Genomic DNA, 19,225 nt, shown 5'->3' with positions numbered 1-19,225 from the left:
TTGCTATTTAATTTTTAATTTAGACATACTGTACAGCAGGCCCTTCCCGTCCACTAGCTCGTGCCCCCAAAATACACAAATCAACCTGCAATAATTGAGCGCATGAAGTGATACTTCTGGAGCTTTACACATACCTAAAATAGAATTCTATCTCGATATTTCTGCTGTTCACCGGACTGAAATTATTCCTGTTTAGTTCTCATTTGCAATCTCTTGAATTTGTTTTCATCACCATTTCATTTGGTGCATTTTAAAATATATATATAATCATCTGTAAATCAGACAGGCATTCAAAAGTATGTGTATGCTTTTAAAATCCATTTCAAACCAGGTTAGCTTAAAACAGAGATGATTTGGCGGACTGATTTATTGCTAAAATTGATTGAGTCTCTCTGTAACTAATTTGTTTATTTGCTTTTTTTTTTGCAGATGTTTGCTAAGAGCCCTGAAGATATCCAGCCTGTTTATCTTCGTGGTCATTTGCTCAGTAGGTGCTCTGTATTCTACTACTTCATGGGGAGCTAGCTTCACTTAGGTTTCTTCTTCATGATTGCCACAAGTACGCAAAGTTGCAATACACAAATTAATTCAGGTGATTGGAAACTGGCCCCTGACAAGTTGCATCAGTTGGGAATGGCAGTTGTTCATTTTATTACTGCAATGTTCAATTACACTTCTTTAAGTTGCCTGGTTTTCAGTGTATCCAGAATGCATGTTGCTGCTATTATACAGTTCAACGAACAACCAACAGATTGGAGCTTCACACATGTATATGTGGGGACAAAGCTCCGTTCCCTGGATAATTGCTCAATGACATATTGCGGTTTTCTTTATCCCACACCTCAATCGCAAACATCTCAAGTTTCCACCTCAGAAGGTTTTCTTCCCACTTTTAAATTAAATGACTCCATCTCTAAGGGGTATGAGGCTCCTTCCCTGTAGGACACTTGAAGATCAGATGGTAAAAGTGGGCGTAAAAAAAGTCAGCTTAAAACCTGGGCAAGAAATCTATTTTTTAATTATTCGTACCTATTTTTGCAGCTGTGAGAAACAAAAAAAGGTAAAGGTTCTGTTAAAGCTGCAGATGCTGGAATCCAGGAGCAGACAAAGATTTACTGGAGGAACTCAGATAGTTTGTAAGGGTAATAATGGTCAGCCAATACTTTGAGTCAGATGACATCTGACCTGCTGAGTTCCTCCAGCAATTATTTTCTTCATGCAGTTTGGAGAGTAGGGAAAATTACTAATCTATGACTTGTAACCACACTTACCTCTCTCTCCACCAAGAATCCTTGCTGGTGATATCTCTGTAGGTCTAGATGACTAAATGACCTCTCATCGCCTGCCAGTCACTGATGGTCTGACTTTCTCGTGCCAATATAAAATATTTCCTCATCATAAATGCTTCTAAGTTATAAATAAAAATATTAAAAGTTATAAAACACAACAAAAGGTTCCATTAGTTTGCTTACTGGCCCCTGACTTTGGACAAGGAGGAAAAACCCAACACCCAACCCCAACCAACCAATTTTCCCCTGCAACCGCATTTTCTTCCTGTTTCTTGCCTCCCTAGCATGTGGCATGGGTAGTAATCCTGAGATTATTACTGTTTTATAATGAACTATTTTGTCAACTCCCCTCCTTGTCCAAAGTCAGAGGCCAGTAAGCAAACTAATGGAACCTTTTGTCGTGTTTTCACACATGTATATGTGGGGACAAAGCTCCGTTCCCTAGACTGACATATTGCGGTTTTCTTTATCCCACACTGGCAGAGAACCCCAATGATACAAATATTTGAATCTCTCCTGTACCAACTACTTCTTTTTGGCTTGGCTTCGCGGACGAAGATTTATGGAGGGGGTAAATGTCCACGTCAGCTGCAGGCTCGTTTGTGGCTGACAAGTCCGATGCGGGACAGACAGACACGGTTGCAGCGGTTGCAGGGGAAAATTGGTTGGTTGGGGTTGGGTTTTGGGTTTTTCCTCCTTTGCCTTTGTAGTAATCCTGAGATTATAACTGTTTTATAATGAACTATTTTGTAACCGCATAAGAATATACCCTTCTAACTGTAGTAACTGTAATGCCCCACTGTGGGGCATATGTATATGTGTGTGTGTAAACAGTTTCCTGAGATGGTGGAAGGCATCAGTAAGTAAAGGGCTGTTTTGTTATTTAAATCTTGCATCTCTAAGTTATTTAAGAAGCTTCGCAAGTAACATAGAGACATAACATTGTGGCAGCGGTAGAAGAGAACAGGAATAAAGCCATACAATTGATTGTAAATCACTGAAATACGAAGGGGAAGAAGAGAGAAAAAAAAACTGAAAAAAAAATGCTGGAGCAACAGCGGTTCACCCAGTGATGGTCTGGGAGGCTGAAGATATTGCTGAATCATTTAAAAAGTTTCACCAGAAGTGCAATTTAGCATTCAAAAGCTATTTTAAAAATGCAACAGTAGAGGAGAAGGTCAGTTAAATTCTTCACTGGACAGGGGAGGGAGGCCTTGAATTATTTAATAGCTGGGAACTTACAGAGGTGGAGAAAAGTGATCCAGAGCAGATATTTGCAAAGTTTGCTTCTCACCTTGAACCCAGGTCTAATCATAAAATTAAATGCTATGAATTTCAAGGCTTAATGTAAGAGACTGATGAAACTATTAATAACTTCCTCACTAGACTAAAAATTGTTGCTGCAAAATGAATATTTAAGGACATAGAGCAAAGATTAGTTGATCAACTAATGTGGGGGAAGTGGCCATCCCGAAGTGCAAAAGACTCTTATACGGAAGGGTAGCTTGAAGCTGTAGAAACAGCCAGAACCTTCGTAGCCATGAGGATACAAATGAAATCCGTATCTATACAGACCCACCCACAGCAAAGAGAAGGAAGGGTTGATGCTATAAAGAACACAATCAGAAAAGTGACAACCCCCAAGACCTGCAGGAAGTGCGGCAGACAACACCCCTGCAATGACCGAAACAAATGCCCCCTCCCCCGCATACGGTGCCTGTGGTAAAGCAAACCACTGGGCGAGGATGTGCAAGTCTGGAATGAAGAAAACAGTTATACCAGTGAAGAAAAAGACAATATAAAGATGCACCACATAAAAAGAAGCAACAATGAGGACTCCGACACCCAGATACTGGACATGAAATCTATACACCTTCATGAGATGTCGGGTGAGATGAAAGAAGAAAGCAAGTTGCACAAGGATCCAAATACAGAGGACAATCCAGAACAAATCTATGATATTTAACCTAAAGGTGAAGCTGGGTACTGGATCACAAAGCAATGTCCTTCCACTCAGACTCTACCGCCAGATGTTCCCCGAGAACATAATAAAAGGGTATCCAAGAGATTGTGCATTGAAAACAGCAAATGTCACAAGAACTGCCTATGGTGGACCCTTGATCAAGCAGCTCAGGAGAGCTAAGATCAATGGCTGCTATAAAGGAGAGAACATCCTCTATACATTCTACATGGTAGACACAGACGGACCAGCATTTCTAGGTCTGGATAGCTGCTGGGAGTTTCAGTTAATCTTTGTCATTTATGAGATCCAGATGGAAAAGATATCCAAAAGGATCAATAGAAACACAACAAAAAGAGGGAATGATTTCCACAGAAGTACCTGCCAGGCCATGGCACCCAGTGGGAGCAGTCTTGTTCACCAAGAATCCAGATTGGTATCTAATAGTAGCCAGACCTAGAAATGCTGGTCCATTCGTCAAAAGGGTGAAAGACCTGAGAGCGTCAATTATCACCTCAGAAATGAGAGTGCTCCTTGCTGAACAAAGAATACCTGAGCAAGTACTATGTGATAACACAATTCACATCACAAGAATTCAGATAGCTGGCTGCAGAGTATGGATCTGTTATCACTACATCATCCCCATACTACCCGAAAGGTCATGGGTTCATTGAAAGACAAGTATAAACTGTGAAACACACTAGTTAAGTGCCACAAAACAAAAGAAGACCCAGACCTCGCTCTTCTATCATTACGAGCAACTCCTTTAAGGGTTAACATGAAGTCCCCGGCAGAACTTCTCAATGGCAGGAGAAATAAAGCAACTCTGCTAAGCAAAATATACCCTCCAGAAGGCCAGGAGGAAATCGGAAGACTGGCTGATACGCAAGAAGAAGGACGCCAGCATTATAACAAAGGTGCACAAACATTGCCAGAACTCTTCAGAGGGCAGCATGTGCATATTCAAGAGCCGATGTTGAAAACATGGACCCCAGCAAAGGTCATCAGAGAAGCTGTTCCCCCTGATGGGTCATCCCTCCCAGTAGTATCCAAAGTTGCACACTTATTCCTGTGGGGAATGACCAGAGGGGATCCATTCACTGCCTGCCTTCCCCTTTACTCTTCCTGATGGTCCCCCAACTACCTGTAGCCTGTACCCTTGCTCTAGCAGCAGACCTTCTCTGCCTTTTGGGTGATCCTGAGTTTATCCAAGTCCGGCTTTAATTCCTTGTTCATTGAACGACCGCAGCTGGACACATTTCCCACAGGTGCAGGGAGCAAACCTCTGCTATGATGACATCCCACTGTATTGCATTCATTGTCTGAAGACCTAACCTGAACAATCATTTCAGCCCTCTTGCTAAAACCTCCTAACTCCATCACATCACTTTGCCGTAAACCATTGCCACTCCCAAAATGGCCACTACGCTCCACCTACTTCCCTTTCGTTCGGCTGCTGTGCCTTCAAAGATCCAATCACAATTAAGCTTATCCTCCTCAGAGCAACTCTCTTTTCAAAGATTCTTTGGCAGCGTAAGAGCAATTTCCAGCAGTGCACTTCCAGAGCCCTGGAATTTAGAACATTCAGCGAAAGGGCTGTTAGGAGTGGATGTCTCGTTCAGTTTTTCACTCACAGGATCAGCCTGTCGAATAGAATAAGTGGGTACCAACACATTTCAGGAATGATCGCTGGCTCTAAAAATAACCAGAAGCTTCGAACCAGGGGAAGAATTGTGAAGATTTAGGCAATCGGCTTAAATTACTCGTGCTTGCTTAATGTATTCAAACAAATTTATCTCTTGACATTTCAGTGGCAACTTGATAAATGACTTGTATAAAAACAACAGAGAGGAGATCATTATTTGGAGTATCAGCATTGCTTAAAATGCACATTATAATACTTTGTCTGGTATTGTACAGCAATTGAATAAAGAAAACAAAAGCACACGTCAGCAATCAAAAAATACAGCAGTTGCTCAAAATTTAAAGTCAAAAATGCTGAAAAAGAGGAATAATTTTCCTCAAAGATGCAGTGTTAAAACGCTTGATTCTGATCACCCTGGTTCGGTGATGCTTGAGTGGATGGGTTTAAGGTACTTCCAGACAGGCATCAGTTGTGCTCAATGAGCTCTGAGAGTTGCAGTTGACTGGGCCTCATACCAGTGGACTCACTGCCTCTTCCATGTTTATCCTACATTCACAATTAGATACTGTGATGAAATGTGTACAGTTTTGAGCACCTTATTTGAGAAAAGATGTGCTAGTATGGGAGAGGGTTCAGAGAAGATTCACTAGAATGATATCAGGAATGAAAGGGCTTGCAAATGAGGAATGTTTGTCACCTCTTGTACTGTATTCGTTGGAGTACAGAAGGATGAGGGGGGAACCTCATAGAGGCATTTCTGAAAGGCCTGGACAGAGAAGATGTGGCAAGAATGTTTCCCATGCTAGAGGAGTAGGACAAGAGGACATAACTCCAGGATAAATTGGTGTTAATTTAAACAGAGATGCGGAAACATTTATTTAGACAGAGGGTCGTGAGTCTGTGGAATTTGTTTGCCATAGGCAGTAGTAGAAGCGAGGCTGTTGGGTGTATTTAAGGTAGAGATTGCCAGGTATTTGATTAGTCAAAGCATTAAGGATGTGGTGGTACACCACCAGCCTACTGCAGGGGGCGACCTCTATACCTGCAGAAGAGCATGGGGGAACAAGGCAACACCTGGCTGGTTGCCAATCAGCTGACCTGAATGGACCAAACCCACCCAGTCGGCTGTCAATCACCCTCTGGGATATAAGCTAGATCTGGCCCTTCAAAGAGTCTCAGAGCTTGCAACAGCTACTCTCACAGCCAGCTCTGGGAAGTTTATGTTGAATAGAGCCTGTAGAACAACTTTATGTTTTGTGTGCTTGCTTCTATTCGATAGCGCACCACAAAGGGTTACGAGGAGAAAGCCGGAGGTGGGGTGGGTCAGAGTGGGAGGATGGATCAGCTTGTGATTAGAATGGGGGAGCAGACTTTCCAGACCAATGAGCCTACTTCTGCTATTTTGTGATCTTGTGGGATGTAGAGCATAGAACAGTGCAACACAGGAACAGGCCCATGTTATCTGTGTCAACCATGGTGCCAAAATAATCTACCCCCCTCTGTCTGCACCATTCCTTAATTCCCATTTATTGACAACAACTCTCATCAATGTTTCCTCCACTAAAAATCAAATCCAAATTTGTAAGACATGACCTGCCTGGCACAAAACCATGCTGATTATCCATAATAAGCCTAAGTTTTTCCAAATGCAGTAAATCCTATCCCAAAGAATATCCTCTTCAGTAGTTTCCCTACCACTGATTTAAGACTAACTGGTCTATAATTTCCTGGATTATCCCCATTTTCCCTTCTTAAAGAAAGGAACAATACTGGGTACTTTCCAGTCCTCTGGGGTTCTGCCTGTGGCTGGAGAGGATACAAATATCTCTGTCACAACTCCAACAATCTCCTCTTTTGTCTCTCTCTCTCTCTCTCTCTCTCTCTCTCTCTCTCTCTCTCTCTCTCTCTATTACCTGGGATGGATCCCATCAGCTCCTGGGCACTTACCCACTTTAGTGTTCCAGAAGAGTCCCAACATCACCTCTTCTTGAAATCAACATGCTCTGGAGTATTAGGATACCCCACATTGATCTCACTATTCTCCCCATCCTTCTCTTTGGCAGAATCTGATGGAAAGTATTCCTTCAGTACCATGCAGACTTCCTCTGGTTCCAAGCATCAATTCCCTCATTTCACTTTGAGTGGACCTACTCTCTGTATTAGCTACCCACTTGTTTATCCTACTCATCAAAAGCACTTCATTGGGTCCCTTCGACCCCCTTGATTCCCTGTTTCCTTTCATACTTTATATTCCTTCAGGCCCCTGTCTTATTTCTAGTTTACAAACCTTCCCAAATCAGGAATAGGATACAGATAGTCCCCGATTTACGATGGTTTGACTAATGAATTTTCAAAGCTATGATGGTTTGAATCCATACTTTCGATTTTGAGTTCTGATATCTCCCCACGCTTGCGATATGTAGCACATTACTTTTGGGCGAGTGTAGCATACTCTCTCACGATGCTGACTCAACCATGCTTACAGTTGCTGTATTCAACATTCAATGTCTTGTATTCAACATTTGATTATAAAATATGGTAAGTGTGGTACTGTATTCTTTTTCAAGTTGTGACTTACGATGGGAGTGTCGAACGCAACCCCATTGTAAGTTAAGGACTACCTGTACTGAAGTCACATGATCAGCCATTGTATTGCCTGGTGGTACAGGGTCAAGGGCTTTGTTTATTCTCCATGATTCTGTGATTATATATGATTCCCTTTTAAAATTTAGGTTTAAGTTCAGACATACAGCAAAGTAACAGACTCTTCTAGCCCACAAATCCATGCTGCCCAATTACTCCCAATTAACCTACAACCCCTGTATGTTTTGGAGGGTGGGGAACAGGAGCACTGGGAGGAAACCCATGCAGATGTGGGGAGAACGTACAAACTCCTTACGGACATGGCTGGATTCGAACCCAGATCGCTGGTGCTGTACATTATTGCCCTAACTGCCATGCTAACTGTCCCCTGCAAAGTCACTAAATGTTTCACATCTTTCATTCATCCAAGGTTCCCAAACCTTGTCATCAGGTCTCTCATCCCTATTAGAACATGCCAGTCCAGAATTCTCATCAGCTGGTCTTTAAGTAACTCGCACGTGTCGGATGTCAACTCACCCAATTACATCTGCTTCAAATCGAGTCTCCCCAGCTCCTGTCCAATACTGTTGCGACTTGTTTCCCCCCAGTGATGCACTTTCCCCCAAATTCCAGATGCTCTTATCCACCTGGCCAGGTTCATTTCCCAACACAAGGCATAATTGGGCCATTCCACATTTGGACTTTCTACGTACTATACCACATTGCCAACAGTAACTTCACAACTCCATTAGAGTTCCAATTGAATGAGATTCAATGCCTTGGTGCTTATAATAACCATTACACTTACACAGGTTTATTTCCATCTGCAGCCTCCATATCTTTTGAACCTGTTGCTTAGACATGTGGAATCAGAAGTTTTACAATATTGCATCTTAATAAAACAATTCTCAGCATTTGATTTTTACTATTTTCCTATTGAAAAAGCACTTGAAATGGTGACATTTATATCCTAAGGAATAGTTTACACAAGGTAGAAAGTTCCCACTACCATTTCTTAGTAAGAACATATTGTTGTTTGAGTAGATAAAGTATTGATTTACCATAATTGCTCTATATCTGGACTTCATGAGTTTAATTCTAAGAATAAAGTAGCCTTGGGAGGCCTAATCTAAAAACACTGAACAATGATTTTTTTCTAAAGGTTCGTTTCCTGAAAATAAACTTCGGGATTATGTCAGTGTGGAGCGCTGTTAGACTGAATCAGACACACACAAGGTAAAGACTGAACAACAGGCTTTAATCCACAAAGACTTCCACAGAGCCAGGCTGGCTGTGGCTGCAGCAACTCTGAGTGAGGCCTCAGGAGGCCGGCGCAGGCTTATATCCCGGAGGGTGATTGACACCCGACTGGGTGGGGCTTGATCCATTCAGGCCAACTGATTGGCAGCCGGCCAGGTGTTGTCCTGTCCCCTTACGCTCCTGCAGGTACAGAGGTTTCCCCCTGTAGTAGGCCGGTGGTGTACCACCACAGTCAGACAACTTCAAGCTGAACACAAAGATAATTTCAAATTTGCGGTATCACATAGGAAGTTGGAGAAACATCATCTTTTATTGAACTTAGCCTGTGGTAAGTAGAACCAAGATAGCAGCAGAGGGACAACTTAATGAAGAGAAAATAAAAGATAGAAAAAGGAAAATTCCTCTGGGAGGGGAAAAAAGACCTAGAAAGAAAGAAGAAATTGCCTAAACAAGTAAGGGAGAAAAAAATGGACAGAAAGCAGAACGCAGCAAGTCCAGAGAAGATGGAAAAGCTGGAGCAGGGATGAAGCTCACCTAGTAGCAGTTGGGACAGAGAGACCATGCTGAAATTAGAGGCAGCGGTGAAGGAACGAAGCCGCAGACTGCCCTGCAGGAAGAGAGCTCACCCAGGAGGGTGAGTGAAGGCAACCTAGGTAAGGCTGATTCAAGAAAAGGCTGAGAAAAATCCGCAGTTGAAACAGCAGGAGCACCGTAGGGCGCGTGAAAGGCGGGACCCACAGACAAAATGAGCGACCTGGGCCTGTGGAAAGGTCGGTGACGGCGGCAGGAGAGGAGTCTTAGACAGTCCAGAAGAGAGGAACTCACTTGGAGAGGTGAAAACAAGAACATTGGTAAGGCTGACTCACCCAAGGGCCTGGAAGGAGCCGCGGTCGAAGCAGCAGGAGTGACGTCGGGACCCAATGGAGCGACGAGCGGCTGGGAGACATGGGCAGACTTAGCCCAACAATGTTGGAAGGTGAGGAGGGCAATTCAGTCAGGGAGGAGGAGGAGGAAGAAAGTGAGCAGAGGCGATGGAGAGCGGAGAAAGGAAGACTGGATAGTCATTAGAAATTGATTGCAATTTTAATAAATTATTGTAAATATTACCTATTAAATCCTTATAGAAGGAGTCAAATGAAAAAGAGCATCAATCAAATTAGGTTGATACGATATAGGAAAGTTAAGTGATAGCTTACTCAAAATACTTCTAATTTGGAAATATCTAAAAAAATGTGACTTAGGTATATTATATTTGTTACATATTATATCAAAAGACATTAAACATCCGCCTATACACAGATCTGAAAAATAGACAATTCCTTTGCTTTTCCAAAAAGGATGAGGCTTGATCCATTAAAGACAATGAGAGCAAATAGTTGAGATAAATAGTACTAGATAGACTAGGAATCTTTCTCAACAGCAATTATTACGGAGATCCCGCAAAAAAGACAGGGACCCGTTGAACCCTGCCTCCTATAGGCCCACTTCATTATTTAATGTGAATTATAAAATTATAGCAAAAGCGTTGGCCAATAGCTTGGCTCAATATGTACCAAAATTAACAAATCCAGATCAAGGACATATATAATAAATGGGAAGGCAGTGAGGAATGCAGTGGAGCAGAGAGAATCTCGGAATAACAGTGCATCATTCCCTGAAGGTAGAATCTCATGTGGATAGGGTGGTGAAGAAGGCTTTTAGTATGCTGGCCTTTGTCACTCAAAGTATAGAGAACAGGAGTTTGGAAGTGATGTTGAGACTGTTCAAGGCATTGGTGAGGCCAAATTGAGAATACTGTGTGCAGTTCTGGCCACCGAATTATAGGAAGGATATTAACAAGGTAGAGAGAGTGCAGAGAAGATTTACGAAAATTTTACCTGGGTTTCAGCATCTAGATTACAAAGAAAGATTGAGCAAATTAGGTCTTTATTCTTTGGAGTGTAGAAGGTTGAGAGGGGATTTGTTAGAGGTATTTAAGATTATGAGAGGAATGGATAGAGTTGATATGGATAGGCTTTTTCCATTGAGAATAGGAGAGATTGAAACAAGAGGTCATGAGTTAAGAGTTAAGGGGCAAAAGTTAGAAGTAATATGAGGGGTTAGATTTTGACATTTAAGAGATTGGATTAGTACATGGATGTGAGGGGTATCCAGCCTATTGTCCAGGTTCAGGTCAATGAGACTACATAGTTCAGAATGATCAACATGGGCCAAAGGGCCGGTTTCTGTGCCGTACTGTTCTACAAATGTATGGATACAGAGAGAAGAGCAATGATCTTATTGGAGCAGAACAGGACTGTGCGACTAAATAGCTTTCTCCCTTTTCTATGTTTCTCAATATGTGAGCTGGAATGGTTTGCAAACAAATTAAATTTCTTCTTATTTCAGGTTTTATTCAGCACTCATCCAGATCACGAAACCTCCCGACAAATGATAGCTGTTTCGCCATTTGAAAATACTTGTATCCTTTTCCAATGCAATTATTCAGCCATACCTGAGCTATGTATGGCTATGCTTTCTGTTTTGAAACCTGTTTGGAAGAACCTGGGTAAACACTTAGTGATTTGCCTTTGAGTCTTGGGCAATTTTCGATCGTGTCCTCAGGTGCTGCCTTTATGGAGTTTGCATGTTCTTTCTCTACGACTGCATAAATTGCCTACAGGTTCTTCGGTTTGCTTACCTCATGGACTGTCAAACCAAGGCCAACCGTAAATTGGAGGAAAATGCCTAATACAGTGGAACCTTGTTATAATGCAATAGTTGGGGTCCAAAAAATAGCATTATGATAAAAACGGGGTCATGCTAAATCAGGGTTAACATATCAATCGCAGCAACAACCCTGCTCCTCTCCCCTCATGCCACCCCCTTTCTGCTTGTAGCAATACTTATCTCTCTCTGTTTGTGGCTGCACTCACCACCACCCTCCCCTCCGTTCTTGGCAGCACACACCATACTTCCCCCCCATCAATGTGATGCATTCCCCACCAAGATAAACATTACTGTACATAATCATTTAGATGCTCCACTTCTAAACATCCACTGCGCCACAGGGTGGCCATCCCTGGTACTGCATCTTTTAAAATGGGCTCTTCTTTTTTAAATTTTTTTTATTTTTCATACTATGAACCATACTGACCAAAATACACACAAACATTTCCCTCTTGAATATACACAGTGTCATTTTCTCCCCTTTTCCCCCTCCCTTCCCTCCCTCCTTCACCCCCCCTCCCACCCACTCAACGTTCAACCTATATGATACATTAAACCCATTAAACAATGTCATCACACAATGAAATAAACAAGAAATTTGTGTCTTCTACTTTTACATACTGGGTCAGTTCATTTCATCTTCTTCTCCTTCTGTCATTTTAGGTGGTGGAGGTCTGCGGTAGGACTTCTCTGTTGTGTGCCATGTACGGTTCCCAAATTTGTTCGAATACTGTGATGTTATTTCTTAAATTATATGTTAACAAAAATGGGAACAAGATCTAAACATAAAGATAAAGAATGAAACATGGGAAAAGCTATGCTCCGGAACTATGAGAAATACAATAAACACGAGGTTACGCATGATACAATATAATTGGTTACACAGGCTATGCACCATGCCCCAAAAGTTAAATAAATGGGACCCAACAGTATCAGACAGATGTTTTCGCTGTAAGAAGGAAACGGGAACAACAGTACATGCAATTTGGGCATGTGAGAAAGTGGAAAAGTTTTGGGAAGATCTAAACCAGGTATTAAATAAAATCACAAAAAGTAACATACCAAAAAAATCCAGAGATCTTTCTTCTAAGTAATATAAGAAGTAAAGAACTTGGACTCGATTTGGATGGAGCACAAAAAAGATTTATTATGATAGCCTGAGCTGTAGCAAAAAAATGTATTATGTCAACCTGGAAATTAGAAGATAGCCTGAGAATACAGCAATGGTACATAGAAATGAATAAATATATTCCATTGGAAAAAAAGATGGACTCTTCTTGACGTCCTATCACAAAGAACAGAATGTGGATGTTATGCGGTGCATACCTTGTATATATCGAAGTCCAATGACTCATCACGTTATTCCAAATTCATGTTAAATCGAGGCACATTAAATTGGGGTTCCACAGTATTATGTTTGGGCAGTTTCCAACCGTATGGCATTAACATTGACTTCTCCAGTTTCTACGAGATCACTCCCCATTCTACCTCACTTCAGTATCCTTCTCCTTTCCTACAGCTCTCCACTCCTTTCCCTGTCCATTCACAGAGCCATCCCCCTTCCCCCTATTTGCTGATATTCCCTCCCTCCCTTATCCACCTATTACCTCCTGCCTGTGGGCTTGCACTCCTTCCTTTGCCCCTCTCCCCACCATTTTATTCAGGTGCCTGTCTTCATTTTGCTCACACCTTGATGAAGGGCTCAGGTCTGAAACGTTGGTTATGTATCTTTACTATTCAAAGTACGCTGTATGACTTGCTGAGTTTCTCCAGCGTTGGGTTTTTACTGAGAATCAGGTACTTTTTCACTAAAGCTTCAAGGGGTGATTTAATTGAGGATTTTAAAATAAGGAAAGGTTTTGATTTGTTAAACAGGAAATTATTGAGAGATATAGAAGGCAGAAAAAAAAGAAAAACAAGGGAGTAAAGGCAGGATTATCCTTGGAACCAAAAAGTGTGTTGTTTTGAGAGATCTTTTTAGAGCAAATTTTTGTGAAGGTCTGTAACAATTCAAGATGCACTTTAAATTTCAGTCCCCAGGAGCTTCATCATTAGGTAAGTGACATTTCATTTGTTGGATCTAATAAACTGATAACTTAAACAATAATATCACAAGGGAGAACTGCATTTGTATTTGAGCAGTGTGAGAGTGATGTAATAGGTAATAAATCCAACAACACGACAGGAAATAACAGCATCAAGCAAAAACTAGTTGCTTGATTGGCACTCCTCAAATATGATTCTCTCTACCAGAGTGCACCGTGGCTGCCATCTACACTCTCTACAAGATGAACTGTAAGTAATCATCAGTGATTCCTCCATGGCACAAAACTTCAACCATCCAAATCATCGAAGGTAGGAGAATGCTGGAGTTTAAAAGTTCCCCTCAAATCCACACAAAATCCCTCATTGCTGTTCCTACTTTGCCATTAGATCCACATGCTAGAGCCCCCTGCCTAGCAGTGCTGTGAAACATGTCGTGAAGACAGCATTCCACCGGCACTTCTCAAAGATAATCAAGGACTGGCAATACAGATAGACTCCGACTTACAACGTCCCAGCTTATGATATTTCTGAGTTACAATGATCGGAATCCGTTTTGAATAAAGGTAAGTCGGGGTTTACCTGGATCAACGTGGTTGCTCTTCCTTCTCTGAAGGAAATGCTTCCGCCCAATCAGCGCATGCAGATCACTTCCCCATCGTGCTTTGTCGGACCCAATGCCATTAAAAAAAAGTAATTTGGAGCACATGCGCAGATTGCAGTCGCTGGGGAGGGAGAGATTGAAGAGGGAGAGATTGAAGAGGAATGCGCACGCATTCCTAATCACAACGTAGGCTGTGAAGCAACACTGCTGCCTCTGGTTACCATCTGGACTCCTGGCAGGAGTGGGGACGTCGGGTCGTCCTCCCGGCAGGAGTGGCTCAGAAGTCTACAGGTACACCCTGACGTACGATAATTTCACCTTACGATGTGAGTCGCGGAACCGAACCCCATCATAGGTAGGGTACTTATTGACGTCGCCAATGGAGACCACAACCCATGGGAGAACAAAGCAAGTTGAAGAGAAAGAATCATCATGGATGAATGATATCATTATATCTGTTATAGATAGAGAATTTAGGTTAAAAAGGGCTTAAGTTAAAATGTGATGATTAATCATAAAAGGGGAAGCCAGAATAGACAGGGAGCTTACCATAAAAGTTCAGCTGGACAATGTTATAACAAACAGAGATCTTTCATGGTCACAAAGAGACATGTAGGAGCCAAAGATTGATAAAAGAGTGAAAAACAGAATTTAGTGTGTGCAGAGTTCGTAGTGTACGTAACTAACATGATAATTACAAATGCAAGCCTCACAGTTTGGCGGGCAGCAACCTCCTTTGAAGAAGACCGCAGATCACACCTCACTGACGAAAGGCAAAGGAGGAAAAACCCAACACCCAACCCCAACCCACCAATTTTCCCCTGCAGCCGCTGCAACCGTGTCTGCCTGTCCCGCATCGGACTTGTCAGCCACAAACGAGCCTGCAGCTGATGTGGACTTTTACCCCCTCCATAAATCTTCGTCCGCGAAGCCAAGCCAAAGAAGAAAGAGGAGGGGAAGGACAAGTAAAAAAGGTATAAAAATCAATGCACTGTATGTATCGGGCCTTGACTTGGCGAGAAGCCAGTTGAGTCCAACTCTGCAGACGAGAATAAAGCTTGTCGTGTCACCTATCTTAAAGAGACTCATTTGTGAGAATTTGTGTTTCTGACAATATCCTTGCAATTACTTTATTCTTCGGCTTGGAAATTTACTGTGGAAGGAAGCATCTTCGAGGTAGTCCTACATAATTCACTACCTGGAGCACAAAATAATCTGATGGAGAAAGACAATGGGAGGAAAAGAATAGTCGGCCATCCTCAATCAGATTGCTTTGTGTACCAGTCTGTAGCATCTGTAGTCTCTCATCTGTCTCCGTAACTGACTGACTCTTCGATCCATTGTGTTCCAGATGTTCTGGTAAATCTTCCCTTTTCAGGACCACAGCTTTCCTAAAATATCATGACTAGATTAGATGGAATATTCTAGTTGTGACCCCCAACCTGTACATTGCTTTTTCTTTTTAAATCAAAATGTATTAATAAGAACATAATTGGCAAGGAAATATATTAAGAATATTAACATTTTCTCTTTTATACTTGTTAAGCACAAGAGTACTGTTTGCGCATTATGATATGGACCACAGATGCTTAATTTTCTCTTGTCGATTAACATGAAACAGAAACAATTGGTTTGACCAATATAGTCTTAATTTTTGAAATCCTGACAAGTTTTAACACTGGCTGTTACTGATTATTGATTCTCTGTGTCAGTCATACAATTGGAGCTATCTGCTCCACCATTCAATAAGATCATAGCTTATATAGCCATGGACCGAGCTCTAATTACATCCCTGTTCCCCATAACCCTTAATTCTCCCATGCCCCACCCATTTACTACTCTCTGGGAAAATTAGTTCCTCCTTGTGCGACCAATCAACCATATTTGCCAAGGATATGTGATTAATGGGCTTTAATCACCTTTAGATATCAGCACATCTTGCATGTTGCTGGCTGGGGTCCAAGGCAGGTACTGAGGGAGGGGTTTGGCCATAACAGCTTTTATGGGGATATCCAGGAGGGAGGAGTCTCAGGTTCAGGGGAAGGGCCAGCCCATACAGTACATGCATACAATATACATAGTGATATCACCACACTCCTCATCTCTGTTTTTAATCTACTTGTCTAAATCTCGTTCTGGTATCACCTGCCTGTGGAAACAATCTCCCTGTTTCTATCTTATTGGAATAAATTGGACATCTAGAATAATGTTTCCTTTAGTTAAGTAAGTTGTGATTTCATTCCCAAGAGTTGCAATTTAAAAAAAAGCCAGCTATAACTGCATGCATGTACATCCACACACAGATCTAGGTCACTGTTAAAAGAACTTGTACATATCGGTGAATGCCCAATGAAATCGCTAGCATAGTTCAAGTTCAAGTTTAAATTTCTTAAATGAAGCTTCAGTGAACTAGTTGTTTTATATGAAATATAATGACTGTATTTGACAACATATAGGACCTCTTTTTTTCCGTGAAAAATTACCTCAAAAACCACCACAGGTCCTATACACGAAGGTGACATTTTGCTGCTGCCATTTTGGGAACCAAAATACAAACATGGTGGAGGGTTTTCTCCACAAGATGGCGACAGGAGGAAAGAGCTCAAACATCTCACCCAGCTTCAAGAAGCCTGCAGAGGTTCTGCGCTGTCCAGGAAGCAGGCCCGCACCTTCCCTCGGGTGGCTTGTACTTTCCGGAGTCGCTGCTCACTTCCGTTCGATCGATCCTAACCTCTATCTCCCTCCTTCCCTCCCGCTTGTTCACTCTCTCCCACAGTGCTATGAGGGAGCCCTGATGATCAGGCTTTGATTGATGAATATAGCCCCCGAGCAAACTGAATGAGCAGCCTGTCAAGCTCACTACCACCCATCACCCCACCCCCTACCTCATTCAATCTGTTCGGGGAGCCGTGCTCATCGAACAAAGGCCCAGTGGGGAGCCTGATCACTGAGGCCCAGCACTCCCCTCAAAGTCTGCTCCCCGTGACGGTAGGCATGGGCTCTGCCCATTGCAGTGGCTTCTCTCCCTCCTGCCCTCGCGTGGCCTTGGGTCCTGGCGCACCTGTCAATCAATTGGCATTTTCATGGTGTGGGGGTGGGTGGGGGGGGGAAGCATCCTGAGCCTTGGTGTGTGGTAGGCCGGAGGACATGTTCCTGCTGTTGCTCATGTGTGAGGAGGCTTCAGCATCTTGGCCATGCAAGGCTGAAGAGTTTCCATCGAGGTGAGTGAAGGTAACTACACTAAAACAATTTTATTCCTGAAATCGCATGCTAAAAATTGGATGGAGGTGTCTTATATGCCATCAAATACGGTAATTTTCTTTGACTGTGCCATTGTAACGGAAGGCAAACTCTCCATGTTATTCCACTGTGAAATCCACAGAATGTTTTGGAGAATGTACATAGGTAGCTAAAAGTATAATTTTAAATGAAGTCCTCGGGAATCCTGCTTTCTGGGATGACCTGCATCCTTCCCAGTGAACCTTCAGAAATCAGAATGGTGCATTGGTATTTATTTATCTGTAAAGTTCTGAAAAAGATAAGCATTGTTGTTGGAAGCCTGAACAAGTTTTTGTTGTTGTAATAAATGTGAGTACTCCTGATAAAACTTCCTGGCGTCATAAAAATTCTTTGGATTGTAATTCCCTCATGAATTTTAACATCCATTGCAAAATTCAGTGAATTGTAGCCTTGCTTTATGTTGCAAAACCACAGACGTGCTGGTAGAACTCAGCAAGTCTCGCTTATTGCTACTGTATATTACCAATATTTCAGGCCTGAGCCCTTCTTCAAGGTTTTCATTGCAATCGCAGCGTCTGCGCACTTTCGTGTTTCACGCCTTTTTGTGATGCATTTCAGCTATGAACAGGTTGGTGATTCTTTGGAATCCGCTGCCCATTGAAGCAATAGAGGCTACCTCATTAAATATATTTAAAATAGATTTTTTTTTACAAAGTAGGGGAATATGTGGAAAAGGCAGATAGGAGGAGACAAGCCTATCATCAGATCATTGAATGGCGGAGTAGGTTCGGCGGGTCAACTCCTGCTCATATTTCTTATGTGCTAAAATGCTAGTTAAAAATTGTACTCCATAATTTGCTGTTTGTGTGAACCATTCAATAGGATTTGCTGTCAGCATGTTTGGTGCCATTACTGACACCCACCAGATGAGAAAAGTGGGAAGCTCATTCTATAGAGATCTCAGCATCTGGATGAGGCAGCGTTAGTTCTCCACTCTACCTCTATTTTTACACTGTCAGGTCAAACAAAATAATCTTCTGATACTCCATCTCTGTAAGTGGGAGCATTTTCCCAATCATGTAAGGTAACTTTTCTATTCCTCAACTGCTCCCAACCTGATAGACAAAATAGTTTTCAAAGCTCTTTCGTTCAGAACAATTTTCACTCTTGAGATGCTGATGCAGTTATAAGCTTTGTCTTTTAAAAGTATACATCACGTTTTATATGGTAGTTCAGCCAGGGGTGCAGTGCTGTCAGGGGTAGCTCCAGCACCTCATAGGGTGGTTCTGGCACCTCCTTGTCACCGTTTTTAGTGAGGTCCGGCATCTAAAGGATTAGCACTGCACCCCTCCATTCAGTGCAAATACAGTTGAAATGAAATCTTGTTTTGAAGCTCTGGAGCTAGCTTGCTAATAATGATTCAGATGGTGCAGTCTGAAATCTACCGGTTAAATATAGATATCAGGAGTGATGAGGTCCTTCATTGCAGCTTGCCACTTGACACTGTCACAAAATGTACCCTCCGAAAGTAACGGTAATTGAAGACAATTAGAGCGAATACTGTGGAATTTGTAACTCCCTGCCGTGTGCACACATAATTAACTGCAATAGAAAACCTTTCCCTTTCTCCAGAAAAACCAAACACTACTTGCTGAATCAAGAACTTCTGATGGCTTTTAGCCTGTTTTATTGTAATGGATGGAGGGAGGATTTACATCAACATTTGTCCGTCTGTAACTTTTAACTTGGTGGTTAATGCATATGAGTGAACAATTTCCCCGTTTTTAATCCACAGAGGTTAATGACTAAATTGTAAAAATTAGCAAAGGGGTTTCAGCAGGTCGCTTGGAGCAATATATTTAATAGTGATGTACAAAGGACATTCTCGAAGA

General features: G+C 42.1%; 1 protein-coding gene across 4 annotated transcripts in view; it reads left to right on the top strand.

The window, feature by feature from the left end:
* Positions 1-19,225, top strand: part of oca2 (oculocutaneous albinism II) — a 484,102-nt gene that overhangs the window by 100,815 nt on the left and 364,062 nt on the right. For all 4 annotated transcript variants that reach the window (XR_011342330.1, XM_069891904.1, XM_069891903.1 and 1 more), the window contains 2 exons: positions 430-487; positions 11,126-11,198. Coding sequence is in view for 3 of the 4 variants with exons in the window: in XM_069891904.1 (XP_069748005.1) it covers positions 430-487; positions 11,126-11,198 (131 nt within the window). In the remaining variant the exon portion in view is untranslated. The remainder of the gene's footprint in view (positions 1-429; positions 488-11,125; positions 11,199-19,225) is intronic.

Source organism: Narcine bancroftii, chromosome 7 (genome assembly GCF_036971445.1).
Source record: "Narcine bancroftii isolate sNarBan1 chromosome 7, sNarBan1.hap1, whole genome shotgun sequence".
NCBI lineage: Eukaryota > Metazoa > Chordata > Chondrichthyes > Torpediniformes > Narcinidae > Narcine > Narcine bancroftii.
This window is presented reverse-complemented; position numbering and strand designations above follow the sequence as displayed.